We start from the raw sequence: 18,222 nt of genomic DNA, 5'->3' as shown, positions 1-18,222 counted from the left end.
GCAAACTCTCAAGAAAGGAGCTGACAACACCTCCAGGTTATTAACTATTATTATTATTAATTAGCAATGAGATAATAAAATCAGGTATAGGGACTTCTCAAGTTAACTTCTCATTTGAAGAATGCTACTTCTATCAATGTACATAGCCCCCCTCCACAGAACTGCCCTGCCAGAGCTGTGTCTCTCATCCCTGGGTCTGAGAACAGTGCAGACCAGGCTCAAGCAAGAACGCCTGAGCTCTCATCAATCTGGGCTCTTTGCGTCTCATGCATCACCACCTCTAAGGTTCTGCAAGGCAAATGGGCCCCTCCCTGACACCTGTGCAGCTATCACTTGTCACCACTGGGTTTGCACAAGTATAAATGATTGAGCATAGCAAACAGGTCCATTGCTCATTTCCAAGGACTACAATCCAGCTCACTTAGGGCTTATCTACACTGTCAAGTTTCCACACAGTAAAGCAGCTTATTGTGCTCAAACTGCAGCCGTGTACACACTGTCAAGCCACTTTGTGTGCAGAAACTCCTCAGTTGCAGCATGGAACAAAAACCACCTTGACGAGAGTCGTAAGGCTATTTGCGCAGAGGCTCCAGCTCTCTATTGCCAGTGTAGACACTTGATTGCTTTCTGCGCTGTAATTAGCCTCCAGAGCTGTCCCATAATGCCTCAAGTGACCACTCTGCTCATTGTTTTGAACTCGGCTGCCCTGGAGACATGCGCCCCTCCCCTTTCAAAGCACTACTCTGACAGCCGTTGTGTGCTGTGCTGATCTGCTCCGGGACACAAAGCAAACCATTAATGTGGAATGCTTGTGCTGTTGAACACAGAGGCAGAGGGTGTGTGTGTGTGTGAGAGAGAGAGAGAGAGAGAGAGAGAGAGAGATTGCTGTGCAGAGAGCCCAGGGAGGGAGGCGGGGGCTGATGTTGGAGTTTTCCCCTCCCCCTGCCGCAGGACTTATTGCTTCCTGCCGCTGTCTGAACTTACAAGACAGCATGTTGACACACTCTCTGTTCCCCAAAACACACTGTCTCTCTCCCCCCTCTATACACACACACACACACACACTCTCCCTCCCTTCCCCACTTCAGTTGAAAAGCAGCTGGCAATGTAGTAGGATGCCCATAGAACAATGGGGTTGGGAAACCTGCATCATGTGACGTTGTGCCTGCCCAGTACTAGATTTACCATGGTGCCACTGGTGCCATGGCACCAGGCCCGCGGTCCAAAGGGGCCCCGGCCCGGCCCGCTCTTCTCCGCCCCCCCGTCTCCCACCCGTGGGGGTAGAAGCTTGATGCTGCTGGCTCCTGCTGCAGCAGGGCAGGCTCTGCTGGCAGCCAAGCTCCTCCCCCGCCTCTTTCCCCAGTGTGCTACATTCCCTCCTCCCCCACACACACCGCCGATCAGCTGGATCAACTGCTTGCTGGCAGGAGGGAGGAGGAGGAGCGGAGCCTCAGTACGGTCCCTGCTCAGGGGAGGAGGATGAGAAGAGGCGGAGGCGGAGGCGGAGGTGGGGGCGGGGGCGGGGCCTGGGGGAAGGGGCTGGAATCGGGGCATACCCCCTCCAGCCCCCTGCCATGAGCACCCCCACGAACCCAGTCCACACCCCCAGCCCTCTGCCCACCCTGACCCCTGCACCCTCCCACGCCCCCCCAGCCCCCTGCCCACCCTGACCCCTGCACCCCCTCACGCTCCCCAAGCCCCCTGCCCTGACTCCTGCACCCCACACACACACCCAGCCCCCTGCCCTGACTCCTGAACCCCCCACACACAGCGCCCTGCCCTGACTCCTGAACCCCCACACACACACATCCAGCCCCCTGCCCTCACCCCTGCACCCCCTCACACCTCCCCAGCCCCTTCCCTGACTCCTGCACCCCCCACCCCACACACACACAGCCCCCTGCCCTGACTCCTGCACACCCCCCACACACCCAGCCCCCTGCCATGAACCCTGCACCCCCTCACACCTCCCCAGCCCCCTGCCCTGACTACTGCACCCCCACACACACATCCCCTTGCACCTCTCACACACACCCAGCCCCCTGCCCTGACTCCTGCACCCCCACACACCTCCCCAGCCCCCTGCACCTCCCTCACACACCCTGAGCCCCCTGCCCTGACTCCTGCATCCCCCACACATACCGAGCTCCCCCACACCCCATGCCCTGACTCCTGAACCCCCCCACATCCCCACCCCCATCCTGAGCACCAAACGTGAGCTCCTGCACCCCCCACATTCCCACCTGAACCCCTTGCACCAAACAGGAGATGCCCCAGGTAAGTGCTCCACACCCCAACCTCCTGCCCCAACCCTAAGCCCCCTCCCTCACCCTAGCTCCGGGCCAGACCCTGCACCCCAACGTTTTTTTACAATATTTGGAAAGATCATTAAGTGGTCCGTCGAGACCCTCCGCAATTTTCAAGTGGTCTGTGGAAAAATAAGTTAGACTACAAGAACAATCAAGGTACCTCACTTTATTTTCATTTACTTGCTATTACTTATAGGAGGAGGATGAAGAAAAAAAGAATGAAAAAAATGGGGGTGGGTGGAGATAAGAGAGAATGTTCTTTTTCTTGGCTGGGTCCCAAGGAGGGGCCCCAAAAATGAAGCTGAGCACAGGGCCGGGGGGGCCCACTAACTCTAAATCCACCACTGGCTGTCACGTCACCTGGGCTGGAGATACTGTCAGCTGATTCCCACAGTCTCCAGCCTACCTGGGCAGTACAGCAGACATGGCCCTGCCCATTAGCTCCTCTCCACTCCCTAGCCCACCCACTCCTTGCTTCTCACCCTCCCTCCCCCCTGTAGAATATATTCTGTACCCCCCTGCTCCCCGGTTTGAGAACCTCTGAAGGGTGGTTCTCTTTACAAGGACTAGGGCAGGCTGAATTCAGACTTTTTGTTATCCCTGAGCTTCTCTGTTCAGAAGGCACTGAGTAACATCTGAAATTAACATATTTCCTCAAATCCCCTAGATCTGACAGAATGGTTCTATGACTGAAGAATCGGCAGATCTGTCACAACTAGGATAAAATGATATTTCCTCTGGGTTGTCTGGTTGCATCCTACAGATATAAAGTGAAAATATGAAACACAACTCACTTTGAAGATAGAGATGAGCTCAACTATTTTGGCAAACTTGAAGTACAGTGGTGAAAGTAACAGTGGCTTCCCAGTGCTTTAGCATGAGGTTTTCAATGAATTTCATTAGATGAGTGTGTATTAAAAATGTACCTTCAAAATGTGGGGGAAGGGGAGGAGGGCAGTTTGGATGGCTACCAGTTGGCTGGGTACGTTTCCCTTTTTAATCAAACTCTAAACAGAAGGCCAGAATGTCCTTGAATAAAATTGGCTACAATATGCTACCCAGGAAATATACTTTATTATAGAGATAGCCTATCTGTAATAATTGCTAGCATCACAAATATATGGTAGCGGCACATATTTAGCATGGCCACCGGTAAGGAGGACGTTCAAGTGTTAGAAAGTCCCCACTACTCACAACTGCATTGGAGGTGTACTGTCAAAAGGTTTCAAATCTGTATTGATCTCATTTATGAACATTAGCTTTTCAAAGTATTTCTGGCAATGTGTAAACAAAAATAATGTGTTATTTGCACAATACATATGGACTCTATCCTGCCAGGTGCTGATCACTGAGACCCATTCCAGCAAAGGATGTGAGTTGCCTCACTGAAGTCAATGGGACTACTCACATGCTTAAAGTTAAGCACTTTGAAATGCTTTGCCTGAGTAGGTCAAAGTGATCAGTACCTTGGAGGACTGAATCTTATAGAGGTAAATACTGTAGGTCAGATCCTCAGCTGGTGTACATGGGCATAGCTCCATTGATTTCAAAGGACCTGCACTGATTTACACCAGCCAAGCACCTGGCCCAGCACGCTCAATGCTTCTAAAACAATACCAGACTGACAGCCCTGGAGACTGTACACAGAATAGGCATAGTGTGTACATTGTTTGGACAAGAATGCAATGTATTTCATACACCATGCACATAGCAGAACATGAATTTATTCCCTATTTATTTACAAAAGGGAGATTTTCAAAAAGGCACAAAGGGGAGTCAATGGGAGCTGGCTGCCTAACTCACCTTAATTTCTTTGAAAATATCCTCCTCAATTGTTACCTGTGCCGGCCCAGGGGTACTGCATCTCTAGTCACTGCGGTAATCTGTCATTTCTGGCAACAGTGGCAAAGAAGAGCATGATGTGGAGGATGTCCAAGTAGAATGGGTCAGATTTTCAAAAGTCAGTGGGACTTGTGCACCTCAGTCATGTAGGTGCTTTTCAGAAATCATACCCCAGATCCATAAACTGATATGGAAACCTGCATATCTTGCATAGCACTTCAGAACTGATTGGCTTGCATAGGTGAAAGTGGTGCACAAAATGGTGTATCAATATGGTGTAACATACATATTTTCTAATGATCCATAAAATTGGATATTGATGAAGAGTCCTGGCATAAAGGACTTATTCTGCGGCCAGTTGTACAGTGGGATAGCTACCACAATGCACTGCTGTCTTTGCCATTGCGAGAGCTGCTAATGTGGATGTGCTCCAGTGCCACAAGGAGCACAGTGTAGACATGCAACAGCGGATTAATTCCAGCATTTTAATGAATGTGGTATAACTTGTGGCACAGAAACTTGTTTCTTAGCTGTGTTTGCTCTGGGCCACTAGCAAGAATTAAAAGTAGGGAAAGCCTGTTTCTGTTGCTAAAATCAGTGGCTCTACTTTGAATACACACAGGGAACATGACTGAGTGAGAAGGTGATTTCATGAAGTCACTTTCCAGAGCAAAATCTCATGGTTAGGGGCAAATGGAAGAGCCTGGCAAATAGGATTTCTAGCTTTTATCAGTGTTTACTTTTCAATTAGCTAAAAATGTCCCACAGCTGGAAGTTCCCACTGGGCTGCTACAAGCTACAAGATTTATTGGCCATGGCTGACTCTGTGCCCCTTCCATTATACCACAGGAACCCTTGTAAAAAGTGTGACCTTCTGTTTAAAAAAGAGGAACACAAAGGTATCTCTTTGGTCCTTATTCCCCACTGCCTTGCACCTTGCGCTGTCATTTTTACAGCTGGGCATGTATTATAAAACACTACCAAGATAGAATGACTATATTAAACCTGGTGCATGTGTTTCCCTTCAGGAAATTGAAACTGACACACAACAGTCACCTAGGACGACTCTGGATTTCCCTCACCCTCGTCACCATCCTGTGTGTTACTCTTCAAATTGTGGGGAATCTGCAACCTACCCGGTAAGTTCCACATAGGATGGAGAATATTTCACTTTAGAACTCCCAAGAGTCAGACTGAGAACTGGAGTTGGCCAAATGCTGCCAACCCCCACACACCAAAACCAAAATATGTTTTCTGTTCTGGTTTGTTCCAATTTTCAACCAGATTTACTTCAGATGTGTCTGTGCCCCTTTGTGTCCCTTTCCAAGAATAGCTCAAGAATGACTCAGGAATGTTTGGCAAAATCGTGACTCTTAACCAAATATTGCAGAGCATTTGCAGAAAGTGAATCTTTTTTTGCGATCCCAAGCATTGCTGGAAACCTGATCTTATGAGGCCTCTATCCAACCAGGGAACAGAAATATGCGATTTTAGCTATGTGTCCTGTGGAAACTACTTGAATCTCAAATATCAGACACTTGCAACAAACCACCTGTAAACAAGCTACAGACTGAGAATTTCACATACATTTGGGGAAATCATGATTTATGGAGGCAATTTCCAAACAAAAGAAAATGAATTGAATGATTTATTCACCCAGCTCTGCTGTCAGCTTGTACATTTGGATTCACCTCCCAGCATCCTAGAGACAGCCAGTTGCAGCTTACCAGTATCATCATATCCACAGTGCCCAACTCTAGCAAGTCACAATCAGTTTCTAGGAACAGCAAGATTCTTCATACCACAGCCAACTAGCAATTCCCTGCTCATCACCAGGTTAGGACAGGAGCCAGGCACCATAACACCTGGATCTTCAGACTGAGCCTAGAAGGCAGATCTTGCATGATAGTAATAGATCTGCACACTTATTTCATAGTTGTCATAGATTTCAAGGCCAAAAGGGACCCTTTGATCATAGTGTGACCTTTATAACATAGGCTGTTACATTTCACCCAGTTACCCCTGTGCTGAGTGCAATCACTTGGGTTGGACTAAATCATTTGCATCCTCAGGAGACAAACGTACGTGCCACAGGCAGAGAATGGGAGAGACCAAGGAGCCACTCAAGCCCTTGGCAATCCTTAGCACTCTACCTAATATCCAGGTTGAGGTCACCTGGAGACTTGAAAGGTTAGGGAATCTGGGGAGGCTGGACTGGATTAGGTGGGCTGTTGGAGGGTTTGGCAGCTGAAGTCAGATTGGCAAGCTGTGTGTTGAGGGACAGTTAGGTAGGTGGGAGCTTGTCAGCATGCATAGGACATGTCAACAGCTGAAGGCGGGGAAGGTGATGTGCATGTGCGTTTCCCATCAGAGATGGGCTTCAGCCGGACTAAGAGAGATAGGGGTCTGGTGAGGACTAATGGGAAGATCCACTGGTGGGAAGTCAACCTGTGGAACTCCTTGCCAGATGATGTTGTGAAGACCAAGACTGTAATAGGGTTAAAAAAAGAACTAGATAAATTCATGGAGGATAAGGTCCATCAATGGCTATTAGCCAAGACGGGCAGGGATGATGTCCCTAGCCTCTGTTTGCCAGAGGCTGGGAATGGGCAACAGGGAATGGATCACTTGATGATTACCTGTTCTGTTCATTCCCACTGAGGCACCTGGCATTGGCCACGGTCGGAAGACAAGATACTGGGCTCGATGAATCTTTGGTCTGACCCAGAATGGCAGTTCTTATGTTCTTAAGATCACCCACGATGTTCTAAGGTGGTCTAACATTCTCCCTCTTACAGCAACTGCAGGTGTGACCAGAAACTCAAGCAACTTGCCCTCCAGCAAACCACTGGCCATGAGAACTTGTTCCAGCAGGAGAAGGGGACAAGCTCTGGCCACCGATTTCCTGAACCTTTGGAAAGTGGCATCCCACAAAACAGGCAGAAAAAAGTCATGGCCAAGGCCAGGTCTGCTGAAAACATTCTGCACGTCACAGAACTGGGCCAGACGTTCAGCCAGACCCAGGCCAGCACCTTGGACAGCCAAGACGGGGTCTGGAAGAAGAGTCATGGAGAAGACAGCGAGGATGTGTGGATCCTTCACACAACCAAGAGACTGAAATCCCAGCCCCAGGTCTCTGAAAGGGCACTCAAAAGGGATCATATGGATAGAACTGTGACCCCACCTCCGAGCAGGAAGCCCATGACTAAGGCAGCAGATCCCTTCAGCAAGAAGACGGAATCTACAGCAGAGATCATTGCCAAGGAACAAACTTCAAGGTCACCATTTGGGAAGGTTGCAGGGTCATTCCAGAGCCAGGCAGAAGCCACGGGCTCCCCCAGCCACAGGAGGGGCAGCTCTTCCACACCTGCTACAACAGCTGCCCCAGCACCAGATTGGGTCACAAAGGCAGAGAAGCGAAATGAGGCGGCATCATGGAGCACGGACAGAGAGTCGCTTCAGAGCAAAACCACACTTCCCAGGGCTGGAGGAGCAGGAGGAGATGCACTTGCCCACAGCCTGCCAGCTATATCCAACTCTTCTCACACAGCAGCCTGCAAGCCCAAGACCCACGTGGTGTTCCTGAAGGTGCACAAGAGCGCCAGCAGCACCGTCATGAACATCCTGTTCCGCTTTGGTGAGACGCACAACCTCACCTTCGCCCTTCCCATCAATGGTGCCAGCCAGCTGGGCTACCCACACTACTTCCTGGCTGAGTCTGTGGAGGGATTCACCGTAGGCAATGCTTCAGAGTTTAACATCATGTGCCACCACATGAGGTTCCAGCAGGTACAGGTAAGGGACGGAGCTTCAAGGCATCAGAAGGGCAATGGGTGGGAGGAAGAGCAGCAGGATAGCAGTGAAATGGCCAAGACACCCCTCTGGGCCAATGAGCAGGACTTCTCAAAAGGGAAGCTACAGTGATATTTCATTGCCCACTGCTATCCAGCATCAGCAATGTCTCGCACCAGATCTAACCCAGAAGCTGGAGACACTGCATCCTAGGTGTTGAGCCAGTGTCAACAAGCCTGACAACACCATCGTGTTGCTACTGGGGGATGATAGGCTCAGGTGATGGACAGACTTGGCTCCTGGCATGTCCCGTGGGTCAGTGGCTAAGTCAGGTAGTGGTTGGGATTTATGGATGCCATTTGGAGAAGAGTGTCCAATCCACCAGCACAGCTGGAACCAGAGCTAAGTGGGCATGGAAAGCAAACCACCCTTTGCCCCCTAGAGGTGACCCTTCCACTCCAGATCAAGGCACGCTGGGAGAGCAGGGGGGGGAGCTTCCATTGCTGCTGCCCATTTTGTACCTGCTCTGTGGCTAAATACAGAACTCCAGGCTCCAGCGCTGGCCCTGGGGCCCCTTTCACAAGCACTGCACTGATCCTGGGCATCTGGGCATATCCCTATTAAACACCCATCCCACAGCCCGTAAAGCCCCTTCCAAAGCAGCTGGTGGGTAGGACTTGCTACTCTGCCCATACTCTCTAACTCCCCAGTGAATTCAACTGATGTGTTAACCCGACTCCTGTGGAAAGGACACCTGGATATATTAGACTGGCAGAGAAGGCTTCCTTCACTCTCTTCACCCCTTTCCCCTCACCCCTCCAGGTGCAGAGAGTGATGCCAAGCTCCACCTTCTACTTCTCCATCCTGCGGAACCCCATCCACCTCATGGAGTCTTCGTTCACCTACTACAAAGGCAGCTCCCCCTTCTCCCATGCCCAGAGCCTGGAGGAGTTTCTCAGCCAGCCAGCCAGGTTTTATAACGCCTCGGCCCCCGACAGCCACTATGCCAAGAACTTCATGGCTTTCGACTTCGGCTTCAACCACAATGGCAATTTCTCTGCCAAGCACATGCAGCTGATGCTGCGGTACATCGAGGAGGCCTTCGACCTTCTCCTCCTCTCCGAGTACTTCGACGAGTCCATGGTGCTGCTGAAGGAAGCACTGTGCTGGGACCTGGACAGCATTGTGTCCTTCCCACTCAACAGCAGGGAGGGAAGCACCAGGTCACCCCTTTCAGAGAGCACGGCAGAGAAGATAAAGAGCTGGAACAGGCTTGACTGGGCAATCTACAGACACTTCAACAGGACCTTCTGGCAGAGGATTGACTGGAGCATGGGCCGGGAGCGCATGCAGCAGGAAGTTAGGGTTCTGCGGGAAAGGCGGGAGCAATTGGCCAAGACCTGCCTTCAAGGGGGGGGCAGTGTAGGCCCCCACAAGCTCAGGGACAAGTCACTGGCACCACTGCAGTATGGCAAGGCCACAATTCTAGGCTATAATCTGAAGCCAGGGCTGGACGAGGTGATGGGGCAGCTGTGTCGGCGCATGGTGACACCTGAGCTGCAGTACAGCAGATCCCTGTACAGGAGACAGTTCCCTGAGAAGGCCCAGTGGATCTAGAAACCAGCTCATCCACCCAGGATACACAACAGGACGATGGGCTGAGAAAGTAAAAGCACAACGGCCTGCCCCAAACATTTGCCCCTGCTCCCGGTCTCCCCCTGAAACCCCCATTGGTGGGCAGAACATAATGCAATTCAGCCAGCAGAACCTCATGGAGCCACACCAGAGAGGGTCTCTATCTCCATCCATATCTGTATTGCTGGTAAGGCAGGGGAGAAGGTAAAGCCAGACCCATCTACATCAGGCTGAGGTGAAGCTGACCGGTTGCCAGCCCGGATGCAGCTGCTTTGCAGCCTCAGAGCCATTTCAGTTAAACTGTTTAAATTCTAGTAGGTAAAAAAACTGTAGATCTGGAGCAGACGTTATATTCTGTGGAGTTTGGGGTCACACGGGGCAGCAAGGCCTCAGGAGAGAGCAAGGTAACAGATCTTTGGCTCTGGAGCACACTCTGTGTATTAATTATTTGTATTGTCGTAGCTCCTAGGAACCCCAGCCAGGGACCAGGGCCACCACTGTGCTGGGTGCTGTACAAACACTGAACAAAAAAGCATCAGACGAGACAACTGGTGGACACTGTGACTGGTTGGACCCCCTTCTGGGGTGCCATCTGATGTACTGAGATTTCACTGAGCCTCTCTTGCTCAACCAGCCAGGGTTCCCTCTCCTGGCTTTGCTAAATTAGGCTCTCTGGCCTTCTGCAGGTAGGGAGACACCCCACTGCAGTCACAGACTGAAGTCAGCTCTGTATGAGAGGACTCCCCCAGCACTCACATGCACACCCCTTTTGGGAGATAAACCCAAAATAATACTGTCTTGCACTGTATAGAAAAATCTGCACAGCGCAAGCTCATAAAAATCCGCCCTCTTCCTCAATGTGAAGAGAGATGTGCACGACTTCTTGCTGCCCCCCCCCCCCAGTTAGAAATTACATAAACTGGGTTTTATTATAAATAAGAAATAAGCTTATTAACTACAAAAGGTGATTTTTTGTGGTTAAAGGGATAGCAAACAGAACAAAGCAGATTACTTTAGTAAATAAACAAAAACTGCAGACTGAGTTTAACACACTAGATAGGTAGGATACAAATTAAAAAATTCTCACCGTGTGTGATAAACAGGCTGGCAGATTCTTAAGGCACAAGTTGCCTTGACTTTCCCAGGTTTTCTTACACAGGCTAAAGATCTTAGCCTGGGACCATCACTTCTCACAGTTCAGTCTTTGTTCCTCAGGTGTTTTCAGGTTGTAGGGAGAGTGAGGACCACTCATGTTGTCATTGTCCCTCTTTTATATCTTCCCCCCATTTGCTGGAAAGCTTTTTTGCTGTGACCTGGGTCAAACAGTTCCCATTGTATAGTGCTATTTCTGAGAGGTTTCTATTACACATAGTTCTTGGGGTAATCCTTATGCTTGTGTGCATTTCCTCAATAAGCCACTAACATTGTTTGGCCTCATCCACCATAAAATATTTGAAATATAGAGACATGATTGATATTCCCAGCTGCAGATACAAAAATGATACATGCATACAAATTGGATAAACACATTCAGTAAATCATAACCTTTCCAATGATACCTTACATGAGCCATTTTGCATAAAGTATATCTTAGTTGTACCATATTCATATTGTAACCATATTTCCATGAAGAATATGGGGTTTAATGTCACACCTGTCCCCTTAGATTATTGCCAGAGGATTGGTCACAGACCAATGCGGAGGCAGTGTGCCCAGCTTCCTCTTTTCTAGACAGGGAATCTGCTACCATAGTCTCCTTCCCTTTAATGTGCGCAATCTCCATGTCAAATTCCTGCAGGACTAGGCTCCAGCATAGCAATTTGGAGTTTTTGCCCTTGGTTCTGTTCAGCCATATTAAGAGTGAATGGTCCATTAGAATCTTGAACCTCCTATTAAAGAGGTAAGGCCTCATTTGTTTAACAGCCCACACTATGGCATAGCACTCCTTCTCTATGACAGAGTAATTCTGTTCAGTAGGGGACAGCATTTTGCTTAGGAAGGCAATAGGGTGCTTCTTGTTGTCCTCCCCTGTTTGCATCAGTACAGCACCCAACCCAGTGTCAGATGCATCAGGGCACAATTCAAAAGTCTTATCAAAGTCAGGGATGGTCAGCACAGGCTCTGCAGACCAGAGCACCTTTACCTTATCAAAACCCTTCTGGCAAGCCTCTGACCAAATAACCTTAGTAGGTTGGTGCTTTTTACACAAGTCCGTGATTGGGGATACAATGTCACTGAACACCCACACACACAAACCTCCTGTAATAGTTTGCCAAGCCTATGAAGGATTGGATGTGCCTTTTAGTTTGGGGCACAGGCCACTTGACAATGGCTCCACCTTGAGAGAGTCGGGGGATATTCACCCCCTCCCAACCCAGTGTCCTAGATAAGGGATGTCAGGGTTCCCTCCCCACTCTGAATTCTAGGGTACAGACGTGGGGACCCGCATGAAAGACCCCCTAAGCTTATTTCTACCAGCTTAGGTTAAAAACTCCCCAAGGCACAAATTCTCCCTTGTACCTTGGATTAGGTAACGCTGCCACCACCAAGTGATTAGACAAAACTCAGGGAAAGGACCACTTGGAGTTCCTACTTTCCCCTAAGATTCCCCCAACCCTACACCTCCTTTCCTGGGGAGGCTTGAGAATAAACAAGATGAGCACAAACCAACCTTGGGTTTTTTTAGACTACTAAAAAAACCCAATCAGATTTTAAAAAAACCAGAACTTTATTAGAAAGAAAAAAGTTAAAAGAAGCACCTCTGTAAAATTAGAATGGAAGAAAATCTCACAGGGCAGTCAGATTCAAAACACGGAGGATTTCCCTCTGGGCAAAACTTTAAAGTTACAAAAAGAAAACCAGGAATACACCTCCCTCTCAGCACAGAGAAAATCACAAGCCAAAATAAAAGTAAGCTAACGCATTCCCTTGCTAGTACTTACTAATCCTAATGGAGTTGGATTGCTTGCTTTCTTGATCTGTCTCTGGCAAGCACACAGAACAAATAGACAGACAGACAAAGAACAGACAAAACAAAGCCTCTCCCCCCCACCCCCCGATTTGAAAGTATCTTGTCCCCTTATTGGTCCTTTTGGTCAGGTGCCAGCTAGGTTACCTGAGCTTCTTAACCCTTTACAGGTAAAAGGATTTTGTGCCTCTGGCCAGGAGGGATTTTATAGTACTGTATACAGGAAGGTTGTTACCCTTCCCTTTATTTTTATGACAGGGACCCTGGCCGCCCCTATATTGCACTTAGAGGGTTTTATGGTTAGACCAGTTTTCTGGAGTTCTGATAGCACAACACCCTTGTGGTCATCCCAGGTGTTGCTGAATACAGCAATGTCATCTATTTATGCCCTTGCATAGTTCTGTAAACCATTTAACATTGTGTTGACCAGTCTCTGGAAGGTTGCACCAGCATTTACCAAACCAAAAGGTAACACCGTGAATTCATAGAGCCCTATATCAGTGATAAAAGCAGATTTTTGTTGTGCCTCCTCTTCCACAGGGATCTGCCAGTAGCATCTAGTTAAATCAAAAGTACTGAGGTATTTGGCTTGGCTCAGCACATCCAGCATGTCATCAATTCTTGGCATGGGGTATGCATCTGTTACAGTAACAGCATTAAGCTTTCTATAGTCCACACAAAATCTTACAGCGCCATCCCTTTTGGGGACCAAGACCACAGGGGATGCCCACGAGCTGTCAGATTCCTTAATTACTCCCAGGTCCAATATGTTCTGTATCTCTGTATGAATTTGCTCTTTCACCTTATCGGTGGCTTGGGGGTTGTGTCCCTTTTGTGAGGATTTCATGGGACAAAGTGCGTTCTCGCTGGCTTGTTAGAAAATACCTTGCTGTACCCTTGCAGAAATGACAACACTTCCCCCTTTTTGACTGGTGTTAATTCATTACAGATTTCCATAGTTTCCAGATTTGACCCACCTTGGCATTCCATCAATCAAATCAGTGAGTGGGTGTGCCTCAGTTTCCTCTTCAAGATCTTGTTTATTCCAGCCTCTCTACTGTGGTAGGCTTTGTGCTGGTTCACATGTACTAGTTGGGGAACAGTATCACTGAGGGGCTTTTTAACTTGATACGTGTCCTCATGTGCCACTTCTACCACCTTGAAGGGCCCCTCCTAGGAGTTTTGCATTTTGAATCTTTTTGCAGGGTTGAGTACCATCACCAAGTCTCCTATGTCAAAAGTGCGTTTACAAGTATTTTTATCATACCAGGCCTTTTGTTTGGCCTGTCTTGGAGGTTGTTTTGGACACTTCCATCATGTCCTTTAATTCCCTCCTGAACCTTTGAACATACTCAGTTACTGGTTCTTCCCTCACCTCATTGCACACTTCCCTTGTGTCTGTAATGAGATTGAGGGGTCCCCTTACTTTTCTCCTATATAGAAGGTCAAATGGAGAAAATTCCCCGGACTCTCTGTAAGCATACAGCAGGAACGGCAATAACTCATCCCAAATTTGGCCCCTTGTCTCGGCATACATTCCCAGCATGGATTTCAGGGTCCCATTGAACCTTTCCACCAACCCATTGGCCTGGGGGCAATAGGGGGCAGTCTTAACTTTTTTCATGCCACATACCTTCCATCGCTCGTTGAACTGCGACATAAAGGTTGCTCCCTGATCAGACAAAAATCTTTGGGAAGCCCACTCTGCTGAATATAGTGAGCAGGGGTCTTGCCATTGTCCCAGCTTCTATATTGGACAGAGCAGCTGCCTCAGGGTATCTCATAGAATATCAGGATTAGAAGGGACCTCAGGAGGTCATCTAGTCCAACCCCCTGCTCAAAGCAGGACCAATCCCCAAACAGATTATTGCCCCAAATCCCTAAATGGCCCCCTCAAGGATTGAACTCACAACCCTGGGTTTAGCAGGCCAATGCTCAAACCACTGAGCTATCCCTCCCCCAAAATTTAGTGGCAAAATCCACCACCACTAAGATATACCAGTTCCCCTTCCAAGTGGGGCATGGCATTAGACCCACAATGTCTATTGCCACCCTCAGGAATGCCCCCTGTATAACAGGTAAGGGACACAGGGGAGCTCTCTGGGGTCCTACGGATTTTTCCTCTCCTGACACACCATACAAGACCTGCAATACTCTCTCACATCATTCTGTATTCCTGGCCAGTAGAAATTCCTTCTAAGCCTGTCATAAGTTTTCTGTACTCTCAAGTGACCCACAAAGGGACCATCGTGTGCTACTAGCATTAATTCCTCCCAGTGCTGGCTGGGTACAAGCAACTGATTATAGGGTTGCCTGGGGCCTCTGTTCCTTCCCACGGAAGCCTCTCTATACAGTTTCCCGTACTCTACAGAAAACTTCTCCCCCACCCTCCTTTTCTGGAGTTCCCTCTCGGACACATTTCCTTATGCTCTCCAGGGAGGGGTCAGTCTTTGCTTAACTGCAAATTCCTGACAGCTAATACAGGGGAAACGGTCCTCAGACACTGGCAACATCTCTCCTTGCCCTGGCGGCCTGTTGCTTTCAGTCGGGCAAAGGCCTGACTCCACCTCTCACACACCTGGAAGCACGCTGCCACCCTGCACTGCAGTGCCAATGGAACCCTCACCCATCTCCTCTGTGGATTCTAAGGTTCCAACACCCTTCTCTGGGCTTCCCTCCGAGACACAAACCTCCATGCTCCCTAGAGCAGGATCTATTCCTGATATATCTGTGACAGGCTTGCAGCCATCAGCTGGAACAGTCTTCTCACTGACAGGTAATACACTCATCCCACCCACCCCCCCTTCACCCTACACAATACTTCTCTATGCTGCAAGTTAGTACACCAACCGTTCTGGCCTTGTGGAAAAAATTGTTCCCCCCCAACATGTCCACTGGGATGTCCTCTAGCATCCCCACAAGTCAATTGCCTTCCAAACCTTTCCACTCCACACAAACCTTCGCAAGTGGTACTGGGAACCTTTCCGGCCCCACCCCCTTAATCCTGGCCAGGTGACCCAGTAAAATACTAACCTCTGGAACCACACTTGGTCAAACCACAGAGAGCTGGGCCCCCATGTCTCTCCAGCCCAGACACTCTGTGCCATCAATTTTGACAACCTTAATGTGTTCCTTGTCTGGTTCACCAGGCCCAGTGTCCACCAAGCAGGTGTGATAAGTTATGGGGGTACCCTCCACTGCCTCAGGGCTGAGGACAACTGAGCCAACATGGGAAGCTTATTCTCCTTCAATCTGGGGCAGTTATACTTCAGGTGTTCTGTAGAATTATAGTGGAAGCACCTTCTAAGGTCTCCTGTTTTTAGGGCAGTTTGGGATGGGTATGGGAGGTAGGAATCTGGGAGGGTGAGTGCCCCACCTCCTGGCCACCCTCCCTCTTCCCAGGGGTAAAGAGGTGACCTGGCTTCCCACCAAACTTAAGCCTCTCTGCCTGGGACTTATTCCTAACAGGCGCTTAGGATTGTTCATAATTATCTGCAAAAGCTGCAAGTTCATCAACCGTTTCTACCTTTTTATCCCATAAACACGGTTTTACATCATCACTAGACATAGTCAGGAACTGTTCCTGAGCAACCAAATCACACATTCCTTCAAAGTTTGTGTTACCAAGCTTAAGCCACAAGATTGGAATCCCAGTGTTGACTGGTCAACCCTGAATATGATATTGGACTATAACCTATGAACTAAATTCTAAAATTCTTTGCAACTATAAAGCTCACCATCTCTCCTATATATCTTAACCTCAAGAATTGAACTCATGTCTGTATGTATACTGATCTTTTAACCATTCTCTTTTAAAATAAATTTTAATTTAGTTTATAAGAATTAGCCGTATGCGTGTATTTGGGTAAGATCTGGAATAGTCAATAACCTGGGAGGTAATGTGTCTGATCCTTTGGTATTGGTAGAACCTTTTCTTTATATGATGAAATATGATTTTCAGAAATCTTCATCATATTTGACTTGGGTACCTGGATGGAGGCCTGAGGCTGGGTTGCTTTAAGGGAACTGGGTTGTTTTGGGGCAACCAGTGAGGTAATAAAGAAGCGGTTTTATGCTGGCTTGGTAAATGTAAGTATTGAATTATCCACCGGCTTTGGGGTTTGTCTGCCCCATTCTTTGCAGTTCACCCTAATTGGGTAACCTAAGCTGGTCCCCACTGGGACCCCAGTCACAGAGACAGCCTGACAGTGGAGCACAAGGCAATAGTGAGACAACACTGCTGTGGACTTTGGACTGCAGTACTCTGCTTTTGCAATGATCCTGTTGAACACAGCTTGTGATTCTGCACCAGGCACGTTGCTTGGCTTGAAAGAGGCACAAGTCTCTGTGTGAATCCACCACACCGGTTCTGATTCAAAAGCCCACGATTGGTTTTGATCCTAAGGTCAGACATTTGCTGTGTGAATAATTAAAGACAAATCATCACAGTAACATATGGACAGCAGCTGCTGTTTCGGCTTCTCCAGCCACCACTCCCAAAGGGGCTGTCTTCATTCTCCGATGACAGCTGCCATTTTACTGGTACTCCCACCCAACAAGAAGCAGCTTCTGAGGAAGCTGTTGGCAATGCAGCTCAGTGCAGCCAACAGACAGGATATTTTCAAAGCTGTAATCGAGGTCTGGTAATTTTTAAAAAAACAAACATGATTCACCAACAAAATCTCCTGCCTGTTGGCTGCTTCTGACACGATAAGCTACATCTCCCAGACTGCAAACCAGGGCATCAGTGTCAAAACAGCAGCTTCTTGTTTGGCTGGTTTTTAAAAATCCTTGACTGAATTCTTTTGCAGTATGTTAGTTTTCCTGTGAAGCAGTTTCCCTGACAGCCCCGCAGAGTTGGACACATCACTTTGAGAACCATGCTCTGAAAAAGCTCAAACACGCTCTTCACACTTGAGGCTGCCTCAAGCTGTTCAGCTTGATTTCCAAAACAACAAGGTTCAGAAAAGTTGGCCGAGGATCTGAACTTCTTGAGTTAGCCTCTAAAATCAATACCTGCAGAGTTAGTACAAGTGCATTGACACAGGGCAAGTGACTCTGTCATGTGACTGCTAAGTTACGTGGATATGCAAGTAAAAATATAAATTATTCAATAGCTGCATTGTGAACAGTCTCTATTGCTGTACACACCAGAACACTACTGGAGTGGAGTGTTCCTATAACCTCCCTTTTCCTTTACAAAGGAGAAATAAAACAATTAACTTCCTCCATTGTTCCTACCCTTTCCCCTGCCCATAACAGAAAGTAGCGTGAGCAAAGCTATTGGGATAAGATAAAATAAAAATTGATCCAAACATCAAACCATTTATTTTCATTACAAACTTCTTGGAATTTTGTGGTTTCCCATCTTGGCCTGAAGCATCTCAACTGCCCCCAAAGTATACTATTTTCGTGGCTCAGACAAAATCAGAAAGGACTGGAATCTCCCAAGAAGGCCCAGTCTCAAGCTTTTCAGCTTCATTTCCAAACCAATGAGGTTCAGAAAAGTTTGGCCGGGGAGCTGAACTTTGAGTTTTCATTTGCCAAAGAGAGCGTACAGAGGTTTGGAGGGGTGTCCAAGGGGGCCCTGTCTCCAGTAGAGGACTCTTGACTTTAACAAGTATAAAAACCTGAACAGCAGTTCCCTGCTGCCCTTGCCTGTAAGTGACTCTGTAG

At 48.3% G+C, this 18,222-nt stretch overlaps 1 protein-coding gene across 1 annotated transcript; it reads left to right on the top strand.

Moving 5' to 3' along the window:
* The first annotated feature begins 6,459 nt into the window (after positions 1-6,459).
* On the top strand, positions 6,460-17,588 carry LOC135884101 (galactose-3-O-sulfotransferase 2-like). Its single transcript, XM_065411396.1, has 4 exons — positions 6,460-6,506; positions 6,950-7,946; positions 8,766-9,545; positions 17,547-17,588. Exons 1-4 carry the CDS (start codon positions 6,460-6,462, stop codon positions 17,586-17,588), a joined length of 1,866 nt encoding a protein of 621 aa, XP_065267468.1.
* The last annotated feature ends 634 nt before the right edge of the window (positions 17,589-18,222 follow it).

This window comes from Emys orbicularis, chromosome 9, assembly GCF_028017835.1.
Source record: "Emys orbicularis isolate rEmyOrb1 chromosome 9, rEmyOrb1.hap1, whole genome shotgun sequence".
Classification (NCBI taxonomy): Eukaryota; Metazoa; Chordata; order Testudines; family Emydidae; genus Emys; species Emys orbicularis.
Note: the sequence above shows the minus strand (reverse complement) of the source record. Positions and strands in the feature narration are given on the sequence as shown.